Source organism: Pongo pygmaeus, chromosome 8, assembly GCF_028885625.2.
Source record: "Pongo pygmaeus isolate AG05252 chromosome 8, NHGRI_mPonPyg2-v2.0_pri, whole genome shotgun sequence".
NCBI lineage: Eukaryota > Metazoa > Chordata > Mammalia > Primates > Hominidae > Pongo > Pongo pygmaeus.
In genome coordinates this window covers 71,798,702-71,816,413 of record NC_072381.2, presented here as the reverse complement: position 1 = coordinate 71,816,413, position 17,712 = coordinate 71,798,702, and the positions used below count along the sequence as shown (strand labels likewise).

General features: G+C 51.1%; 1 protein-coding gene across 14 annotated transcripts in view; it reads left to right on the top strand.

Moving 5' to 3' along the window:
* PALD1 (phosphatase domain containing paladin 1) overlaps positions 1-17,712 on the top strand; it is a 100,731-nt gene that overhangs the window by 44,065 nt on the left and 38,954 nt on the right. For 10 of the 14 annotated variants that reach the window (XM_063669919.1, XM_063669922.1, XM_054435291.2 and 7 more), the window contains exons 2-4: positions 12,741-12,954; positions 16,047-16,149; positions 16,708-16,887. In XM_063669919.1, the coding sequence (XP_063525989.1) occupies positions 12,770-12,954; positions 16,047-16,149; positions 16,708-16,887 (468 nt within the window). In that variant the 5' untranslated portion in view covers positions 12,741-12,769. Of the gene's footprint in view, positions 1-11,394; positions 11,461-11,841; positions 11,955-12,740; positions 12,955-16,046; positions 16,150-16,707; positions 16,888-17,712 lie in introns of those variants that run through there. The other 4 variants (XM_063669924.1, XM_063669916.1, XM_063669923.1 and 1 more) reach the window with 2 other exon arrangements.

The window sequence follows — 17,712 nt, the reverse complement described above, 5'->3', positions numbered from 1 at the left end:
AATCTACAGACAAATTGAAAGAGTTCGTCGGGTGCGGTGGCTGATGCCTGTAATCTCACCACTTTGGGAGGCTGAGGTGGGTGCATCATTTGAGGTTAGGAGTTTGAGAACAGCCTGGCCAACATGGTGAAACCCCATCTCTGCAAAAAAAAAAAAACAAAAAAAAAAAACAAAAATTAGCCAGGAGTGGTGGCACATGCCTGTAGTCCCAGCTACTTGGGAGGCTGAGGCAGGAATTGCTTGAATCCGGGAGGCGGAGTTTGCAGTGAGCTGAGATTGCGCCACTGCCCTCCAGCCTGAGCGACACAGTGAGACTCCGTCTCAAAAAATAAAAAAAAGGAAGAGTGCAGTAAGTAAACTCCTGTCTGCCAACACCAGGTAAGATTTGTTCCATTTACTTCTGTCTCTAAATCATGAACATCAGACATCAAGAGGCGTTACCCCTAAACGCTTCAGCCTGTATTTCCTAAGAACAAGGGCATTCTCCTTTTAGCCACAATCCGAGGATGTTAACTTATTTATCCAGCACATACTCCATCCTCAAATTTTCCCAGTTGTCCTCAAAATGCTCATTATAGCCTTTCCCCGCTCCCCAATCTGAGATCCCATAGACAGAGTGGCAGAGCAGACCCACTTGGAGGCAGGCAACTAGGGGTGCTGGAAAAGGTCCTGAATTCCAGGAACCTGCAGGCCCGTGATGGCTGGCCCACACCCGGTGACCCGGGGACCGCTGCTGGCTGCGGGGCAGGCTTTGTCATCCCGAGAACCCGCCTGTCAGGTGAGCTGAGAGGGAGGCTTCCCCCTGCTCTCTGAGGGTGGGCAGGGACTTCCCCATCCCTCCACAGCTTCTCTCTGCTCAGTGGGCCGGCCTGATTTGCATTCCTGCACTCTGCTGGCCCTGGGTGCTGGCCTCCATGTGCCACAGTGCCTCTGCAGGCCGTCCGGTCATTCTGTCCACCTTTGCCCACTTCCTGCTGCATGCCCAACCTTGACTTGTCATCTCAGTGTGTGGCAGCCATGAGGCCTCCTTCCTGCCAGGACTTGGCGCTTGCTTCAAAGGCTCCCCAGGGATTGCAGGCTGAAGCCTGGATGTCAGGGCTGCCCCCCGCAGTGGCAGCCCCGCCTGCAGAGCAAAGGACTGCATTTCCACACGTCCTCTAATTTCTGTTTTTAACTTTTAAACTATTTTTTTTCTAGTTTAGAAAAATATAAAAACACTTGAGAAACACATAATTTAGCAGGTGAAGGGTTCCTGTGATCCCAGCCCCCAGACAGCTTTATTTTAACATTTAGATTGGACTCTTCCTAGTTTTAAAGAGAAAGAGGCTGAGGGGCAGAGGTCATGAAGGATGGGTCTGTGGGACCCCCAAGAGATGAAGGAGTCAGGGCCAGGAGCCTCTGCCTCCATGAAGCCTGTCACCTGGGAGGTTCATGTCTTTGACTTAGCCGTCACTTCTGTAAAGTGGGGATCCTAATTCTTGGCTCTTTTGAGGGCTGTAGCAAAGACACAAAAATCCTACCAGGCTGTACCAGTGGAATTATTGTCAGGGGAACATGCGCTGCAGTGGGCAGAGTGCGCCTGGGCGGAGGGCCAGGGTTAAGGACACAGGGCTGGAGGAGCATGGGGTGCTTTGAGGTGGGTGGAGTGAGGGTTCTTTGGGTGAAGAGTTGTGACCTTTGCCCAACTTGGAAACTTATACAAATAACTAAACTTAAAATGTTCCTAGGGTAATCGTGTTCACTGTAAGATATTTAGAAGCGATGGATGGCAAAACAGAAGAAAATAAATGCCGCCCTGCAGCTCACTACTCAGGAATAAGTACCATTGCTGTTGAAGTAGGTGGCCCCCAGTCTTTGGTGCCTACTTGTTGAGAACCAGCCTTGGCCCATCATCGGTAATCAGACAGGGTGGGGAGGTAAAGTGATGGAGAGACTGTGCCCTGCCCTCTTGGATCAGATTCGAAAGTGAAGGAGATAGGTCAGTCAGGTGCTAGTGGCCCAAAGCTGGTGGCGGCAGAGGGTTGGAGAGAACTGGGCTGACTCAGGCTGGGCAGCTGTTCTTCCAGGGGTGGAGGACTTGCCCGAGGGCCTAGAGCAGAGCTGGGGCCTCGTGCTTCTTGAGGAAGGCCAGGAGCAGATGGAAACCTCCCCCGAATGGCTTACCAGACAAAGCGGAATGAGGAGAGTGATGTGATGATCGTGGCTGTTAAGGAAGCGTGGCTGCTGTGGCCCATCCCAGCCTGGCTCTGCCCTGCTGGCTGCCTGGGTTGAGAGCCAGGGACTGCTGGACATTCACAGATGGCGCCTGGGCAAGGCCCTTGGTTCTAGTCCTGGTCCTGAAGGTTCACATCTGTGGCAGCTGGCGGTTGCTGGGAGTTCAGTGCAGGGTCTGCCGTGGTGTGGGGGGATGAGGTCAGGGCAGCTGGGGAGTTGGAGCCCTCACTGTGCTGTGCGTCAGGCCATCCAGGTGTTGCTCTGCACACATTCACTGATTTCATCTTCATACGGTCCAGCAGGGGAGGTACCGGTGGTCCCCAGTTTACAGTTGGGGAAACAGTTTGGGGAAATCAAGCCATGAACCCAAGATAATGTGACTAATGCATGATAGAAATGGGGCTCAGCTGGTGTCCTGCCCAGAGCCCACGATTCTTAGAGCCTAAGCCCTGTGTCCCCAGCCAGGGGTCAGGATGTGAAGAGTTGCCACTCCTGCAAGCCCTTGCTTTTCTTTTTGTTCGATGGGAATGAAAACACCAACTTTCTGGGGCTTTTGCATGCCTCTAACAGATATTTATTAAACTCTTACCTGCAACAGGCACTGGGCTCAGCCCTGAGTACCCTGAGCTGAGCAAGAGGTGTCCTCAGGGTCACAGAGGACTTAAGACTCAAAGCAGTGCCACCCAGTAGCAATCTCACAGGAGCCACGTGTGGCACTTTATTTTTATTTTTTTGAGATGGAGTCTCGTTCTGTTGCCCAGGCTGGAGGGCAGTGGTGCGATCTCAGCTCATTGCAACCTCTGCCTTCTGAGTTCAAGTGATCCTGCCTCAGCCTCTCGAGTAGCTGGGACTACAGGCATGCGCCACCACGCCTGGCTAATTTTTTATTTTTAAAAAAGGCACAGTTTTTCCATGTTGGTCAGGCTGGTCTTGAATTCCTGACCTCAAGTGATCTGCCCACCTCAGCCTGTTACAGGTGTGAGCTATCGAGCCCAGCCTTGTGTGGCACTTTAAATAGCTGCCTTCAAATACAGACGAATGAGTGAACTTAGTTTTAATAACATATATTATTTAACTCAGTATATCAAAAGATTATCATTTTGAGATGTAATCAACATAAACTATGTTTTGGTTCTTGGTTTTTTATTTTTTGAGACAGAGTCTCACTCTTGCCCAGGCTGGAGTGCAGTAGTTTGATCACGGCTCACTGCAGCCTTGACCTCCTGGGCTCAAGCAATCCTCCTGTCTCAGTCTTCTGAGTTGCTGGTACTACAGGCATGCACCACCACACCTGGCCATTTTTTTTTTCTTTCTATTTTTGGTAGAGACAGCATTTCTATGTTGCCCAGGCTGGTCTCCAATTCCTGGGCTCAAGCAATCCTCCTGACTCGACCTCTCAATGTGCTATTATAGACATAAGCCACTGTGCCCGGTCCCAATATACATTGTTAATGAGATATTTTACTGTTATTTTTTTGTAGCTAGTCTTCAGAATCCGGTATGTATGTTACACTTGCAGCATGTCCTAGTGTGGACCAGCCACATTTCCAGGGCTCAGTGATCACAAGGCACAGCCCAGCTTCAGAGGCCAATGGGCCAGTGATCACAAGGCACAGCCCAGCTTCAGATGCCAATGGGCCAGTGTCCCCCAAACACCTAGAATCACCTTACCTTTATTGGCCAGGCCCTTTTCTGAGGTCTTTACCCACAAGATATTATTTAACCTTCGCAACTACCCCATGAAGGAGGTGCTACTATTGTTCCCATTTCACAGAAGTAGCAACAGAGGTCCAGAGAGGTTATGGGGCCAAAGTTGCACAGCTGAGGAATTACGGAGCTGAATGGGAAGGTGTCATGAGAGGAGAACATTATGGGACAAAGGACAGGGACACCTCTTGTTTTTAACAGATTTATTGAGGTAGAGTTCATACAATGAAATTACCCCTTTTAAGTGTTCATTTTTTTTTTTTTTTTTTTTTTTGAGATGGAGTCTTGTCTGTCACCCAGGCTGGAGTGCAGTGGTGCAATCTCAGCTCACTGCAACCTCCATCTCCTGGGTTCAAGCGATCCTCCTGCCTCAGCCTCCTGAGTAGCCAGGACTACAGGCACGTGCCACTACGCCTGGCAAATTTTTGTGTATTTAGTGGAGATGGGGTTTTACCATGTTGACCAGGCTGGTCTCGAACTCCTGACCTCAGGTGGTCCGCTTGCCTTGGCTTTCCAAAGTTCTGGGATTACAGGCGTGAGCCACTGCGCCTGCCCTAAGTGTTCAGTTTGATCAACATTGGCAAATGTACGCTGTTGTGTGGCCACCACATTCAGTATTCCCAGCAGTTCCATCCCCCAAAATGTGCCCTCGTGCAGTTGAGTCCCTCCTCCACCGACCTGCTCTCTGCCCCTGCAGTTTTCATGGGGTTATACAGTGTAAGTGTCTGGGGCTTGGCTTGTTTCTCTCGGTGATAGTTTTGAGGTTCACCCATATTGTTGTGTCTATCTGTAGTCTGCTCCTTTTTGTTGCGGGTTTTTTTTCTTTTGAGATGGAGTTTCACTCTTGTTGCCCAGGCTGGAGTGCAATGGCGCAATCTCGGCTCACTGCAACCTCTGCCTCCCGGGTTCAAGCGATTCTCCTGCCTCAGCTTCCCGAGTAAGTGGGATTACAGGCATGCGCCACCACGCCTGGCTAATTTTGTATTTTTAGTAGAGATGGGGTTTCTCTATGTTGGTCAGGCTGGTCTCAAACCCCCAACCTCAGGTGATCCGCCCGCCTCGGCCTCCAGAGTGCTGGGATTGCAGGCGCGAGCCACCACTCCCGGCCGCTGTATAGTATTTTATGGTGTGGATCTATCACATTGCGTTCATCTGTTCACCAGTTGATGGACATTGAGTTGGGCTCAATGTTTGCTGTTATGAATATGCTGCTGTGTACGTCTTTTTCTGCACATATTTGCATTTCTCCTGGATGGTTACCTAAGAGTGGAATTACCGGGTCATATGAGAAGGGTATGTCTCCATTTGTAAGAAATTACAAAACTGTCTTCCAGGTGGCTGTATGCTCTCACTGCTCACCAGCAGCGTATGTGAGTTCCAGTTACTCCTATCCTCCTCAGAGCTTGCTATTGTCAGTCTTTTAAACTTGTCATTCTAGTGCATGACCCTGATGACGAATGATCCTGAACATCTTTTTAATGTGCTTATTTGGCATCTGTATGTATCTTCAAATCTTTTGCCCATCTTTACATTGTAAAAAAATTGACTGGATATTGACTTGTTAAGAGTTGTCACCTCTTTTTTGGGTCAGGATTAAATGAGATAATATATGTCACACGCCTTGCAGTCAGAGATTCACCCATTGGCCCTCCTGGTGTCCCCCTTCTCTGCGCTCAGGGTCTCTGGCTCTCTCAGGTGGCTGTTCAAACCCCACCTCACCCCCAGTGAGTCCCCGACTCCTGCCCCCTGGCAGGCACATGAGTCACACACTCGACCAACACAATGACTGACTAGCATAATTCCATACTGACACATCTCTGTGTGTTCACAACACAGTCTTCCCGTTTGCCTCAGGCCAGAGGCAGTGCAGCCCAGCCAGGGAGCCTTGGGTCTGGAGAAAGCAGACCTGAGTCCCAGTTCTGTCCTTGTGGCCATTTGCTGTGTGAACCTCCTGTTCTGTGCCTCAGTTGTCTCATCTGTGGAAAGAGAGCATTTTACTATTTTTTTTATTTTTTATTTTTTGTAAATGAGACAGGGTCTTGCTATGTTGCCCAGGCTAGTCTTGAACTCTTGGGCTCAAGCAATCTGCCCACCTCAGCCTCCCAAAGTACTGGGATTACAGGTGTGAGCCACTGTGCCTGGCCTCTAATATTTTAGTCCATTCAGGCTGCTATGACAAAACGCCATGAACTGGGTAGCTTAAAAATGACGGAAATTTATGTTTCATGGTTCTAGAGGCTGAGAAGTCCAGGACTAAGGCATTGATTCGGTATCTGATGAGGGCCCACTTTTTCACTGATCTTGCCTTATTGCCATATCCTCAGACGGTGTGATAAGACAGCTCTCTGGGGTCCCTATTATAAGGGCACTGATCCCATTCCTGAGGGTTCTGCCCTCATGAATTAATTACCCCCCTCCCCCAAAGCCTCCACCTCCTAATACCATGACCTTGGGGATTAGGATTTCTTTCTTTTTTTTTTTTTTTTTGTGAGACAGAGTCTGGCTCTGTCTCCCAGGCTGGAGTGCAGTGGTGCAATCTCAGCTCACTGCAACCTCTGCCTCCCAGATTCAAGCGATTCTCCTACCTCAGCCTCCCGAGTCGCTGGGATTACAGGTGTGTGCCACCATGCTGGGCTAATTTTTTAATTTTTAGTAGAGACGGGGTTTTGCCATGTTGGCCAGGCTGGTCTCGAACTCCTGATTTCAGATGATCTGCCCACCTCAGCCTCCTGAAGTGCTGGGATTATAGGTGTAAGCCACTGTGCCCAGCCTGGGATTAGGATTTTAACATATGAGTTTTTAGGGGCAAAACATTCAGACCACAACAGCTAGATGACCTTCAGGGATGTCGCCAGCTCTGAATCTGCTTTTTGGGGGATACAGGGCAGGGGGTCTTGAGTGGTTAGACCTCAGCAGCGATAGGGTCTTGCAGCGACAGCCATTTGTGGAGGTTGCTGTGGTCTCAGCATCTCTAAGGTGGGACTTGGGATTGTGCCAGAGGGTCTGGGATTCCGGCGGGTGGGGAGGGCAGGAAAAAGGGATGGGGCCGGTGTGGTGGCTGGGGTCAGTGGCAGACAGCCACCTTTCTGCTGCAGTCTGAGAAGCCAGACTCTACTTTGGAAAAGCTACCAGTCATCTTTTTCAAGCCCACTGGGCTTGACATGCTGGGAGGTTGTGGCTGCTGCACCCTGGCAAGGACAAAGAAGGTGGGGGGTTTGTAAGCTTTGGATTTGAGGTGGGGAAACCAAGATTGGAATGGTGATGGTTCATTTCCCCCAGAACCGTACACAAAGCAATGGACTTCTACTCCCAAGATATTTAGGAATCAACTCTTGAACCTCTTGCCTGTTGTTCCTACCCCAGGGCCCAGAATGGGCATCTCTAGCTTCCCCTGGGCTTGAATACTGCCATTGACAAAAGGCTCACCACTCTGGCAGGTTGGGTAAGTATGTTGGAGCATCAGGCAGCTAATGGGTGAGTTGGAGCTAATGTCCCACCTTCTGAAGCTTGAGTCCTCTTAAGGAAATGAGGTGACCTCTCTGCCAAGGACTCCATAGGTCAGTTTCTTTTCTTTTCTTTCTTTCTTTCTTTTTTTTTTTTTTTTTTTTTTTTGGTGGTGGAGTTTTGCTCTTGTCGCTTAGGCTAGAGTGCAATGGTGTGATCTCGGCTCACTGCAATCTCTGCCTTCTGGGTTTAAGTGACTCTCCTGCCTCAGCCTTCCAAGTAGCTGGGATTACAGGCGCCTGCCAGCACACCCGCCTCATTTTTGTATTTTTAGTAGAGATACGGTTTCGCCACGGTGGCCAAGCTGGTCTCGAATTCCTGACCTTAGATGATCTGCCCACCTCAGCCTCCCAAAATGCTGGGATTACAGGCATGAGCCACCGCGCCCGGCCAGTTTCTTTTCTGACTGCCATGAGAGGCAGGAGAATGGCATGTCTGTGTGCCAGACTTTCTCAAATGCCATTAGAGCTGCAGCCTGGATGATTCTGTGGCTTTTTAGCTGGATACTGAGGGCTTCCATGGGTGAGATGGGTCCTGGAGTCCCTGACCGTCTATTGGAAGCTGTGTATCTCTCTAGGAGGCCTCGTCAGGGTGTTCCCGCAGAGAGTGGAGTGGATGGGGTTGGGAGTTGTTCAGATCCAAGAGGGAAGGGGACAGTGTGAGGTGCTTTTGCTGCTAGGGTCAGCTCTAAAGAGGCAAGGAGGAAGCTGAGGGGCAGTTGTCAACTGCTGCCCCTTCCCAAAGACCAGCTGTCCTCATCTGAAAGTGGACACAATGAGGCCTCATCCTTACAGGGTTCTGGGGATCGATATGACATAAAGCATCCAGCAAGGCGCCCAGCGCTTCATGAGGGCTTTGGAATATTAATAACAGAAGCAGAGAAGATGGAAGAGGGCCTGTGTTTGTGGGTGGGGAATGTTCTTCCCTTAAAGCAAGGTTTCCTCTTTTTTCTTTTTTTTTGAGATGGAGTCTTGCTCTCGCCCAGGCTAAAGTGCAGTGGTGCGATCTCGGCTTACTGCAACCTCTGCCTCCTGGGTTCAAGGATTCTCCTGCCTCAGCCTCCTGAGTAGCTGGGATTCCAGGAGCCCGCCACCATGCCCGGCTAATTTTTATTTTTAGTAGAGACGGGGTTTCACCATGTTGGCCAGGCTGATCTTGAACTCCTAACCTCAAGTGATCCGCCCGCTTCGGCCTTCCAAAGTGCTAGGATTACAGGCATGAAGCAAGCGTGCCTGGTTTCCTCTTTTTTTTTGTGCCAAGGACCCCCAAGCAGAAGCCCATGGACTCCTTCTCAGAATGCTTTTAAATACATAAAATAGGTGGGGTTACAAAGGAAATATGTTTCATTGAGAGAACTGTCAAAATACTTAAACACATTGCGTTTAAATAATAAACAGTAAACAAACGGTAATATTTGTCCTTAGGTATTATTGCACTAATAAGATAACCCATTAGGCAAATTAAGGTTACATTTTACTTTTGAAGAGACTCATCAGTGACAAGGCTGCAGTGGCTCAGCTTCAATGGGGGTGTCACACTGGGGAGTGTCTTTGAGGGAAAGGCCTGTGCCCTGCATGGTGGACACCCAGGCCGTTGTGATATTTTTGTTTTGAGGTTTCCCAAGTATTGCAAATCCCACTTTGCAAATGTAATTGCAGCTTCTTTGTAGCTAGTTTTATAAGGCAAGGTCAGGCTTCTGTCTAGGATTGCTAGGATTCTCCAAGCTTGTTGAGTTCACCTGAATCGTGAGGACCCATAGCAGGAGTGGGGAGTGGTTTAAGAGCACCAGGTGCAGAATTGCCTGAAGCTGGCCAGGTGCGTCAGCCCAGCGTCTGTAGGCAGGGGACCGGGGGCTCACGTGGTCCCTGGTGGGTCTGATAATGACTGTTGTTTAGAAAAGTGGTATCGTAAGCGACATTTCCAGATCCCACTGCGATGTGACGTGAAAATGGCTGTGAGCTCCGTGGGCACTGCCTCACACTCCGTTGTCACTGCAGGGGCAGCCCTCACTCATGACCAAAGGAGAGTTAGAAGATAGGAAATAAAGGCATAAACCATTCACCAACTATGCAGGGACATCTCATCCCAACCCACTTCCCCCTGTCTTTCCCTAGCAGAGGTTTGAGCACTAGGCACCCCACCTGCACCCCCACCTTTGCTGACCCCTGTCCCTGGCAGGCGACAGCCATGCTGTGACCACTAGGACCACTGATCTGAGGCGCCAGATCCCCCTGAAGCTGGAAGGGGCTTTCAGACCATCCCACCCCTCACTATCATTTTACACTGGTTGTGGACACTGAGGCCCAGAGAGGGGAAGGAAGTGGTCCAAGGCCCTTCAGTGTGTGGCCAGCAGGAGGAAGGCCCCACGCTGGTGATGTTCTTTCTGGCAGAGTTGAGAGAGATTTCAGGGTGACAGCCACAGTGTGACAAGCCTGGGGTTGCACCCCGCTCTAGATATTTTGGAGGTGGGCTTGATTTTCAAAGGACATTGCTCTCCCACCCCAACTGCCTGTTCTACCCCTGCGGCTTGCAGCTGTGAACATCTGTGTCGTCTCTGGGCCACCCTTGCAGGGCACCAGCTGTAGCCTGTCATTGCCTCTGGAGCCCATGAGAGGTGAGGGTGGCTGGAACTGGAGCTGGGGCAGGCAGGGGAGGAGAGGCGGAGGTGTCAGGCCGAGCCCAGCCCTGTGGGGACGGGCCCTGATGCCTGGTCTTGGCCTGAAGCTGTGGCCAGCTGTTGCCTTCTGCAGACCCTTCTGTGTCCTGCCCGTCCTCCCTTGGGAGAGCTGCCCTGAGCCCTTGTTCTCCAGGCTGTTCCCACACATGTCTTTTTGGCCCAGGCTGCTGGGAGGGGGTCTGGGAAAGTTTGATGAGGGCCGTTTGGGGCCTGCCAGGGCTGGTGAGGTGGAGAGAAGGTTCCGCTCTGCCCTTGGCCAGTGAGGGGTCCACTGCGGAGCTCCCTCCCCTCTCTGAGCTGCCTATTTTTCTGTTTGGGAACATAGAGGCTCATTCCCTCCACCTTTGCCAAAAAGAGAGAGAAAGAGAGAGAGAAATTAGGGTGTGGAGCACCATGGAGATGGGGCTCTTATATACACAAGGTGTGTGTGTTAACGAAGCTGTCACGAGGCTCCTGGGAGTTTTCAAGGGTGACAGGCGTGAGTGGGGGTGGGGGGATCTTTCCAGACTGGAGAGGGTTGGGTGGCTGTTTGAGAAGGTTCTGGGAGGGCCGATGAGTCTGGAGTTGTTCTCTCTGAGAGTCCCTGAATGGGAGGTGGCTCTAGGGTAGGAGCCTGAGTGCATGGTCCAGAGGAGGCCTGGGGAGCACCCACCTGGGGACCAGTGCTCTGGTTCAGGACCTGGGGAAGAAAGGACAGTGAGCTCAGCCTTCAGACTGACCTGACCTCAGCTTCATGCTGACCCCATGACCCTACCTTCCACTTGTTGAGGTGATGCTGCTGCTTATGGGAGGGCCAGGGGGAGTGTGGATGGTTGGGAGCAGACAGTCCCTACTGATGTGGAGCAGCTTGTGCCTGGTTGAGGGCAGCTGGGAAGGTTGCCGTGCTCTAAGGATGCTTATTGTCCTTGTGCTTCTGCAGAGTCAAGGGGTGGAGGGCTGGCAGGGCAGCTTGCCCCAATCCCCAGTCCTGGACCATCAGTATGTGGGGCCAGTGGCCACTGAGCTCCCAGAAAGTTCCCTGAGCCTCTGTCCCTCCTGTCTGTCGCCCTCTGTCCATGTGGAATTCCCAGCCCCCTCCCTTCTCTGCAGCTCTGGCTCTCGGACCCCTGAGCCACTCCTTCCCCATCCCTTGACCAGCCCTTAAAAGATGTCCCAGCCATCTTCCCTAGCCATTCCTTTATTCTTTAAATAAGTTTTAACCATATTACCCAGTGTTTGGAGGAGAAAAATTAGAAAATACAGATAAGCAAAAAAGAGAAAATAAAAATCGTCCATAATCTCATCACTTGCAGATAACTCATGCTAGCATCCTGGTGTCTGTCCCTTGGACTCATCCTGATGCCCTTTCGTGAGTTAAGGTGGGGCTGTGGCCTGCACTTCCTATGCAACCTGCTCTGTCCTAGATGTCTTTTCATGTCAGCCAATATGATATTTTTAATGGCTGTTTAACATTCTACCCTATAGATGTCTCATTATTTATTCAGCAAATCCCCTGCTGTGGGCTGGAGGTTGTTTCCAATGTTGTGTGATTATAAACAACACCCCAGTCAACAAAACATCGTGTTATACCACTTTGTGTACACATCCTCAAGTATTTCCTTAGGAGGGAGCCTTGCAGGAGGATTGCTGAATCCCCGAGGGTGCCCGGCGTTCTTCAAGTGGGGTGGGAGTTGTGCCTGTTGAGGATAGTGATATTAATTCAGATTTTTTTTATTTTTTATTTTTTTGAGATAGAGTCTCACTCTGTCATCTAGGCTGGAGTGGAGTGGCTCGATCTCTGTTCACTGCAACCTTTACTTCCCGGGTTCAAGCGATTCTCGTGCCTCAGCCTCCTGAGTAGCTGGGATTATAGGTGCGTGCTACCATGCCTGGCTAATTTTGTATTTTTTTTTTTTTTTTTTTTTTTTTTAGTAGAGATGGGGTTTCACCATGTTGGCCAGGATGGTCTCGAACTCCTGGTCTCAAGCGATCTGCCTGCCTCGGCCTCCCAAAGTGCTGGGGTTATAGGCGTGAGCCACTGCACCCGGCCACCAATTTGGATATTGATGTTGATGTTGAGTTTGGGGCCTGGTATTTTCTTTGAACACTTGATCTGCTGATAGCTCACCTAATCTGGACTTCCCTGGCCTTATTTTATGACATTCGTGGCTATATGTCCTTCTGCATCCGTTCCCATCCAAAGCCTTCAAATCCAAGTCTGACTTCCTTCTTTGCATCTATCTGCCCCTGGTTCTCTCTCGGTGACATTTCCTGCTTTTCCTAGCCTGAAAGGTCTGGCCTTTGTCTATACCACCTGAAATAGTCACTTTGAACTCTAGGCCCTGACCTGCTGTGGATGATTCACCTCTTTGTCTCATTTTCACAAGAGGAGTGTAAACTAAAGGGGTTGGGGGCTGCATCTTTATGTCTGTCTATGTCCGTGACTCCCCCAAAGCATCGGTAAAGGGCCGGGCATAGAGCAGACACTCAGTGAGCATGTGATCTTCTGGGCCCCAGGGTGTAGGTGGCAAGCCTGCCTCCGTCTCCAGCTGCAGAGTGAGCTACCTTTCTCTGTATGGTGGAGGGCGAGAGGTGGGTCAGGTCTCCTGCTGTGGCTTTTCCCATCCCCTCCTTCACTGCATACCCTCTTATCCCACAGGTCTGGGGTCCTGAGGCTGCCGGCAGACTATGGGTACAACGGCCAGCACAGCCCAGCAGACGGTCTCGGCAGGCACCCCTTTTGAGGGCCTCCAGGGCAGCGGCACGATGGACAGTCAGCACTCGGTCAGCGTCCACTCCTTCCAGACCACTAGCTTGCATAACAGCAAGGCCAAGTCCATCATCCCCAACAAGGTGGCCCCTGTTGTGATCACGTGAGTGGCAAGGGGAGTGTGCCCATGTCCCTGGGAGACATGATGGGTGGGGGGACCTGCTTGGGGGTGCAGTGGCATACGGCACTTAATGCTTGCAGACTGGATTCGGGTTCATAGATGATGACACTGAGGCCCAGGGAGATGAAGCAGTTCATCGGGAGTCACACTGCGTGCACCTGGCAGAGCTGGTCTCTGTCATGGGTCTCTGAGCCCATGCTACTCACCACGTCCACAGTGTGAGGGAATGCGGAGGAGGAGGCATGGCTGGGGGACCCCCTTTTGAAATAATTTTTGACTTAACATTTTCAAAAGAAGTTTATGTACTTGATGGATGAAATTGAGATTTCTTTTTCACAGACAGTAATTATGGCTCAAAACTGAGGCTAACACCAGGCTGTTGAAGGGCCTTGGGCTGAAGGAGCTGGAAGCTGCTAGTCAGCTCTCCTAATGATGCCCCTCAGGGCTTGTTCTGGCAGCATGTTCTGGTGTTCTGAGATCTGGACATACTGTGTGCATCCAGAGGAAGAGGGTTATGATGGGTCCCTGAAACCCTGTCTGCCCTGTGGGGCTTGGAGGAAGGGGTGGGTGCTGGAGAGCCATGCTGGGGAGGACAGGAAGATGGAGGGGATGTTGGATCCATCTCCTGGTGCGTTGAGAAGCCTCGTACTTTCCACACCTCTGCCCACTGTGCTCCCCTCCTCTGGGTCTTCCAGGATGCAGAAAGCAGGAGATGACTAGCTAGGAATTAAATGTGTTCCGCACATCAAAGTTTGGCAAAGACTTAGCAGATGGGTCCTTCTGTATAAGGAAACCTGAGGGGTGGGAATGATAAACCCTGCCTGCCAGCTCTGGGGCCTGCCAGGAAAACTGTCATCATAATCAATTCTTGGGCTTCTGATAAGGGGAGGAAAGGGGATGTCATATAAAAGAGACTTGATATGTAGTCTCTGTACTGACAAATGACAAAGGTGGGTTTGGGGCCTGAAGGTAGCACGAAGACTCGTGCCCCAAGCCTGGTTCTGCCCTTGCTTTGTTCTGTGACCTTGCACGAGTTCCTTTCCCTCTCTGGGCCTCAGTTTCCTTATCAACATAAGCAGAGATGACATTGAGAATATTTAACCAAGTGGTGTGTCTCAGAACAGTTGCTGACCAGCCATAAAAATCCTGTACACAGGGCTGTGCTTAGGGCCTGGAGCCAGCCATGAGCGCAGCACTTTTTGGGGGTGTAGAATGTTTGAAGTGGAAGGGACCTCTAGAGATCATCCAATAGAGGGGTCAGCAAACTACATCCTGCGGGCCCAATGTGGCCTGTTTTTTTCAAATAAAGTTTTATTGGAATGTTGACACTTCCTTTCACTTACATAGTATCTGTGGATGCTTAGGGCCTCAATGGCAGAATTGAGTAGTTGCAACAGGCGCTGTATGGCCCACAAAGCCTCAAGTATTTACTGTGTGGCCCTTTCCAGAAAAGGAATGGCAACCCGTGATCTAATGCATTTTAGCTTAGATGTGAAAACTGGGTTTCAGGGAGGTAGAGAGATTTGCTCCCCATGGGTCAGGTGGTAACAAGGAGGCAGAGCTGGAGTGGGAACCCAGGCCTCTTCTAGTGCTCCTCTGCCCTACCCATTCCACCCCCTGCCTTTCCAAAAGGCACTTCTTTTTTTTTTAATTATATTTTAAGTTCCAGGGTACATGTGCACAACGTGCATGTCCGTCACATATGCACACATGTGCCATGTTGGTGTGCCGCACCCACCAACCCGCCATCCACGTCAGGCATATCTCCCAATGCCATCCCTCCCCCCTCCCCCCACCCCACAACAGGCCCTGGTGTGTGATGCTTCCCTTCCCGTGTCCAGGTGTTCTCATTGTTCAATTCCCACCTATGAGTGAGAACATGCGGTGTTTGGTTTTTTGTCCTTGCGATAGTTTGCTGAGAATGATGGTTTCCACCTTCATCCATGTCCCTACAAAGGACATGAATTCATCATTTTTTATGGCTGAATAGTATTCCATGGTGTATATGAAGGCACTTCTTTTGTCAAGAGGACCTAACATCAGATCATTAACTCTGGGAGGCTCTGTCATATTCATTGTTATCATCAGCACCGGAGCTGTTGTGTCTTGAGGGCACAGTAAATCTTGTTTGAGTGTTTGGACTTTTACCTGGTTTAGCATCTACAGAAATCTTGATTTTTATCTGTGGGTTTTGTTTGAAATAGCCGTGTGTGGAGGTAGAACTACAATTGTATTAATAAATGCTTACTGTGCCCCAGGCACTGGGCTAAGCACTTACAATCATTAGCACATTTAATTCTCAGGACAGTCTTGGGGGTAGGAATTCCTGGAAATGAGCTCCTTGTCCAAAGCTATAGAGTTACCAAGCGGTGGGTGGAGTTGGGCTTCATGCCCCAAGCCTGTGTTCTAAACCACCTCACTGTGTGTGGAGTTAGCAGTGTAGGGACTGTCCCTCCAACACAATCTGATGGAGGGACCATCCGGTGATGTTGTCTTCTTCAGGGTACAGGCTAGGCCACTGTCACAAAGTAACCCAGATAGGATGCCTTCCTCAGGACGAAGCTCATCCCTTACATGCAAGTCCATGAGGACATCCAGGCTGGGATGGCTGCTCCGTGATCATCCAGGCCCCTTCTCCCTCGTTGCTCCAACATCATCAACATGTGGCTTCCGTCTTATGATCTAAGATGTTCTACCTCTGCCATCACTTCTGGATTTTAGCCAGGAAGAAGGGGAGAAGACAAAATAGAAGGCACCTCTTCTCTTTGGGAATGGCCTGGAATTTGCACACACATCACTTTTCCTCACATAATTGGCCAGAACTTAATCATGTGACCACAATGAGTTGCGAGGGAGGCTGGGAAATGTAGTCTTCAGCTGGGTGGCTCAGTCCCCAGTCACAGCCCTGGGGCTCTCTTGTTGAGGAAGAAGGGAAGAGTGGATATTGAGGGACAATGGGCAGTCTCTGCCACAAATCATAGCCACAGGGGTTTCCCTGAAGTGGGCTCTGTGAGGGTGGAGCTGGCCTTGACCAAGGAGGTTGCTTGACTCAGTTTCCATTCTGCCCCCCACAGGTACAACTGCAAGGAGGAGTTCCAGATCCATGATGAGCTGCTCAAGGCTCATTACACGTTGGGCCGGCTCTTGGACACCACCCCTGAGCACTACCTGGTGCAAGTGAGCTCAGGCCTTACTCTGCCAGCCCGCCTGCCGCCTCCTACCCCTATCTCTCATGAATTCCCTCCCTCACCTCCCTCTGGCCCTCCCCAACTTTCCCCTGTCTCTCTGCCCATTTTCAGAACTGGCAGGGCCCTAGGATGGAGCTAGCACCGTGGTCCTCTGGTTGATTCCTGGTGCCCCAGCTCTGCCTTCCTACAAAAGCCCCTTTCAGGGGAGCTCCTACCCTAGAGCCAGCTTTGCCTCTGGAGAGCCTCTCCCTGCTCTTTCCTCCAGGCCTGGCTCAGACGTCACCTCCCACATGAAGCCCTCTCTGATGTCCCCTCTGGAGGAGTTGTCTTTCCTTTTCCTACACTTTATGATACCCTTCCCCAGATCACAGAGAGTTATATATTTTGTCTGTTTTTTCCATGAACTGCAGGCAACTTGAGGGCAGGACCATGTTCTTCTTGCCCCTATTTCCCCCCTCCCTGTCCCCTGGAGCCCAGGACAGAGTTCCATCTGCAGAAAATACCCCTGAGCCATCTGAGTGACCTTCCTGTGGCTCTCCCCTGCCAGGGCCGCTACTTCCTGGTGCGGGATGTCACTGAGAAGATGGATGTGCTGGGCACCGTGGGAAGCTGTGGGGCCCCCAACTTCCGGCAGGTGCAGGGTGGGCTCACTGTGTTCGGCATGGGACAGCCCAGCCTCTCAGGGTTCAGGCGGGTCCTCCAGAAACTCCAGAAGGACGGACATAGGGTAAGCATGCCACTTCCCAGGCAGAAGCCAGGTCCCCAAAGCCAGGGAGAGGGGTACCTTGGAGGGGCAGCTTTGGAGGCGCTGGAGGGGCCTGCAGCATGCTGGAGAGGTGGGGTGGTGGCCTGGACCAGGCCCTGCCTGCCAGGACCATCACTGCGGTTGGTCTGGTTGGGAAATTCTGGTGAATGTTGATTGCACGTCCTGAGTGGATGGCGGGGCACAAGGTCAGAAGCCTTCATAGACGGTACTTGGGAGCCTCAGAGGAAGCAGGGGGCATGACCGGGTGATAGGAGGAGCCAGCTCATAATTTGACAGCTAGCTGAATGGTGATCACAGCTAACACTTAAGTCCTGATGTTAGCCCTGTGATGGAGTGGCAGTTTGTCTCCCATTTTGCAGAGGAGGAAACAGGCCCAGAGAGGCTAAGTGACTTGCTCAAGGTCACACAGCTCATGAGTGGTACCCCAAGACCCAAACCCAGGCAGCTGAACTCCCAAGTGCCTGCTTTCAAGGACGGTTCTTACCCGTTGGATGTTGAGGCAGGGTTTTGTGTGTCCCTAGGACACAGGCTGAGGGTCTGCTGCGATTGTAGGCTTCTTGAGTGCAGCTGCATCTGAATTGACCCCGGAGTTAAGCTGGAAAGGCTTTGAGTGAGACAGAATGGGGTGGGGGTGTGGGCTGTGCGCAGGTCCCATCTTCCCATCTTGATGATAAGTTCCTCAAGGGGACCATCTGCCCACACATTTCCCTCTGCCTGTATGGTGCTCAGTGAATGAATGATTACATGGTCATGGGGCATTCATTTCTTCAGCTGACGTTCATCAAA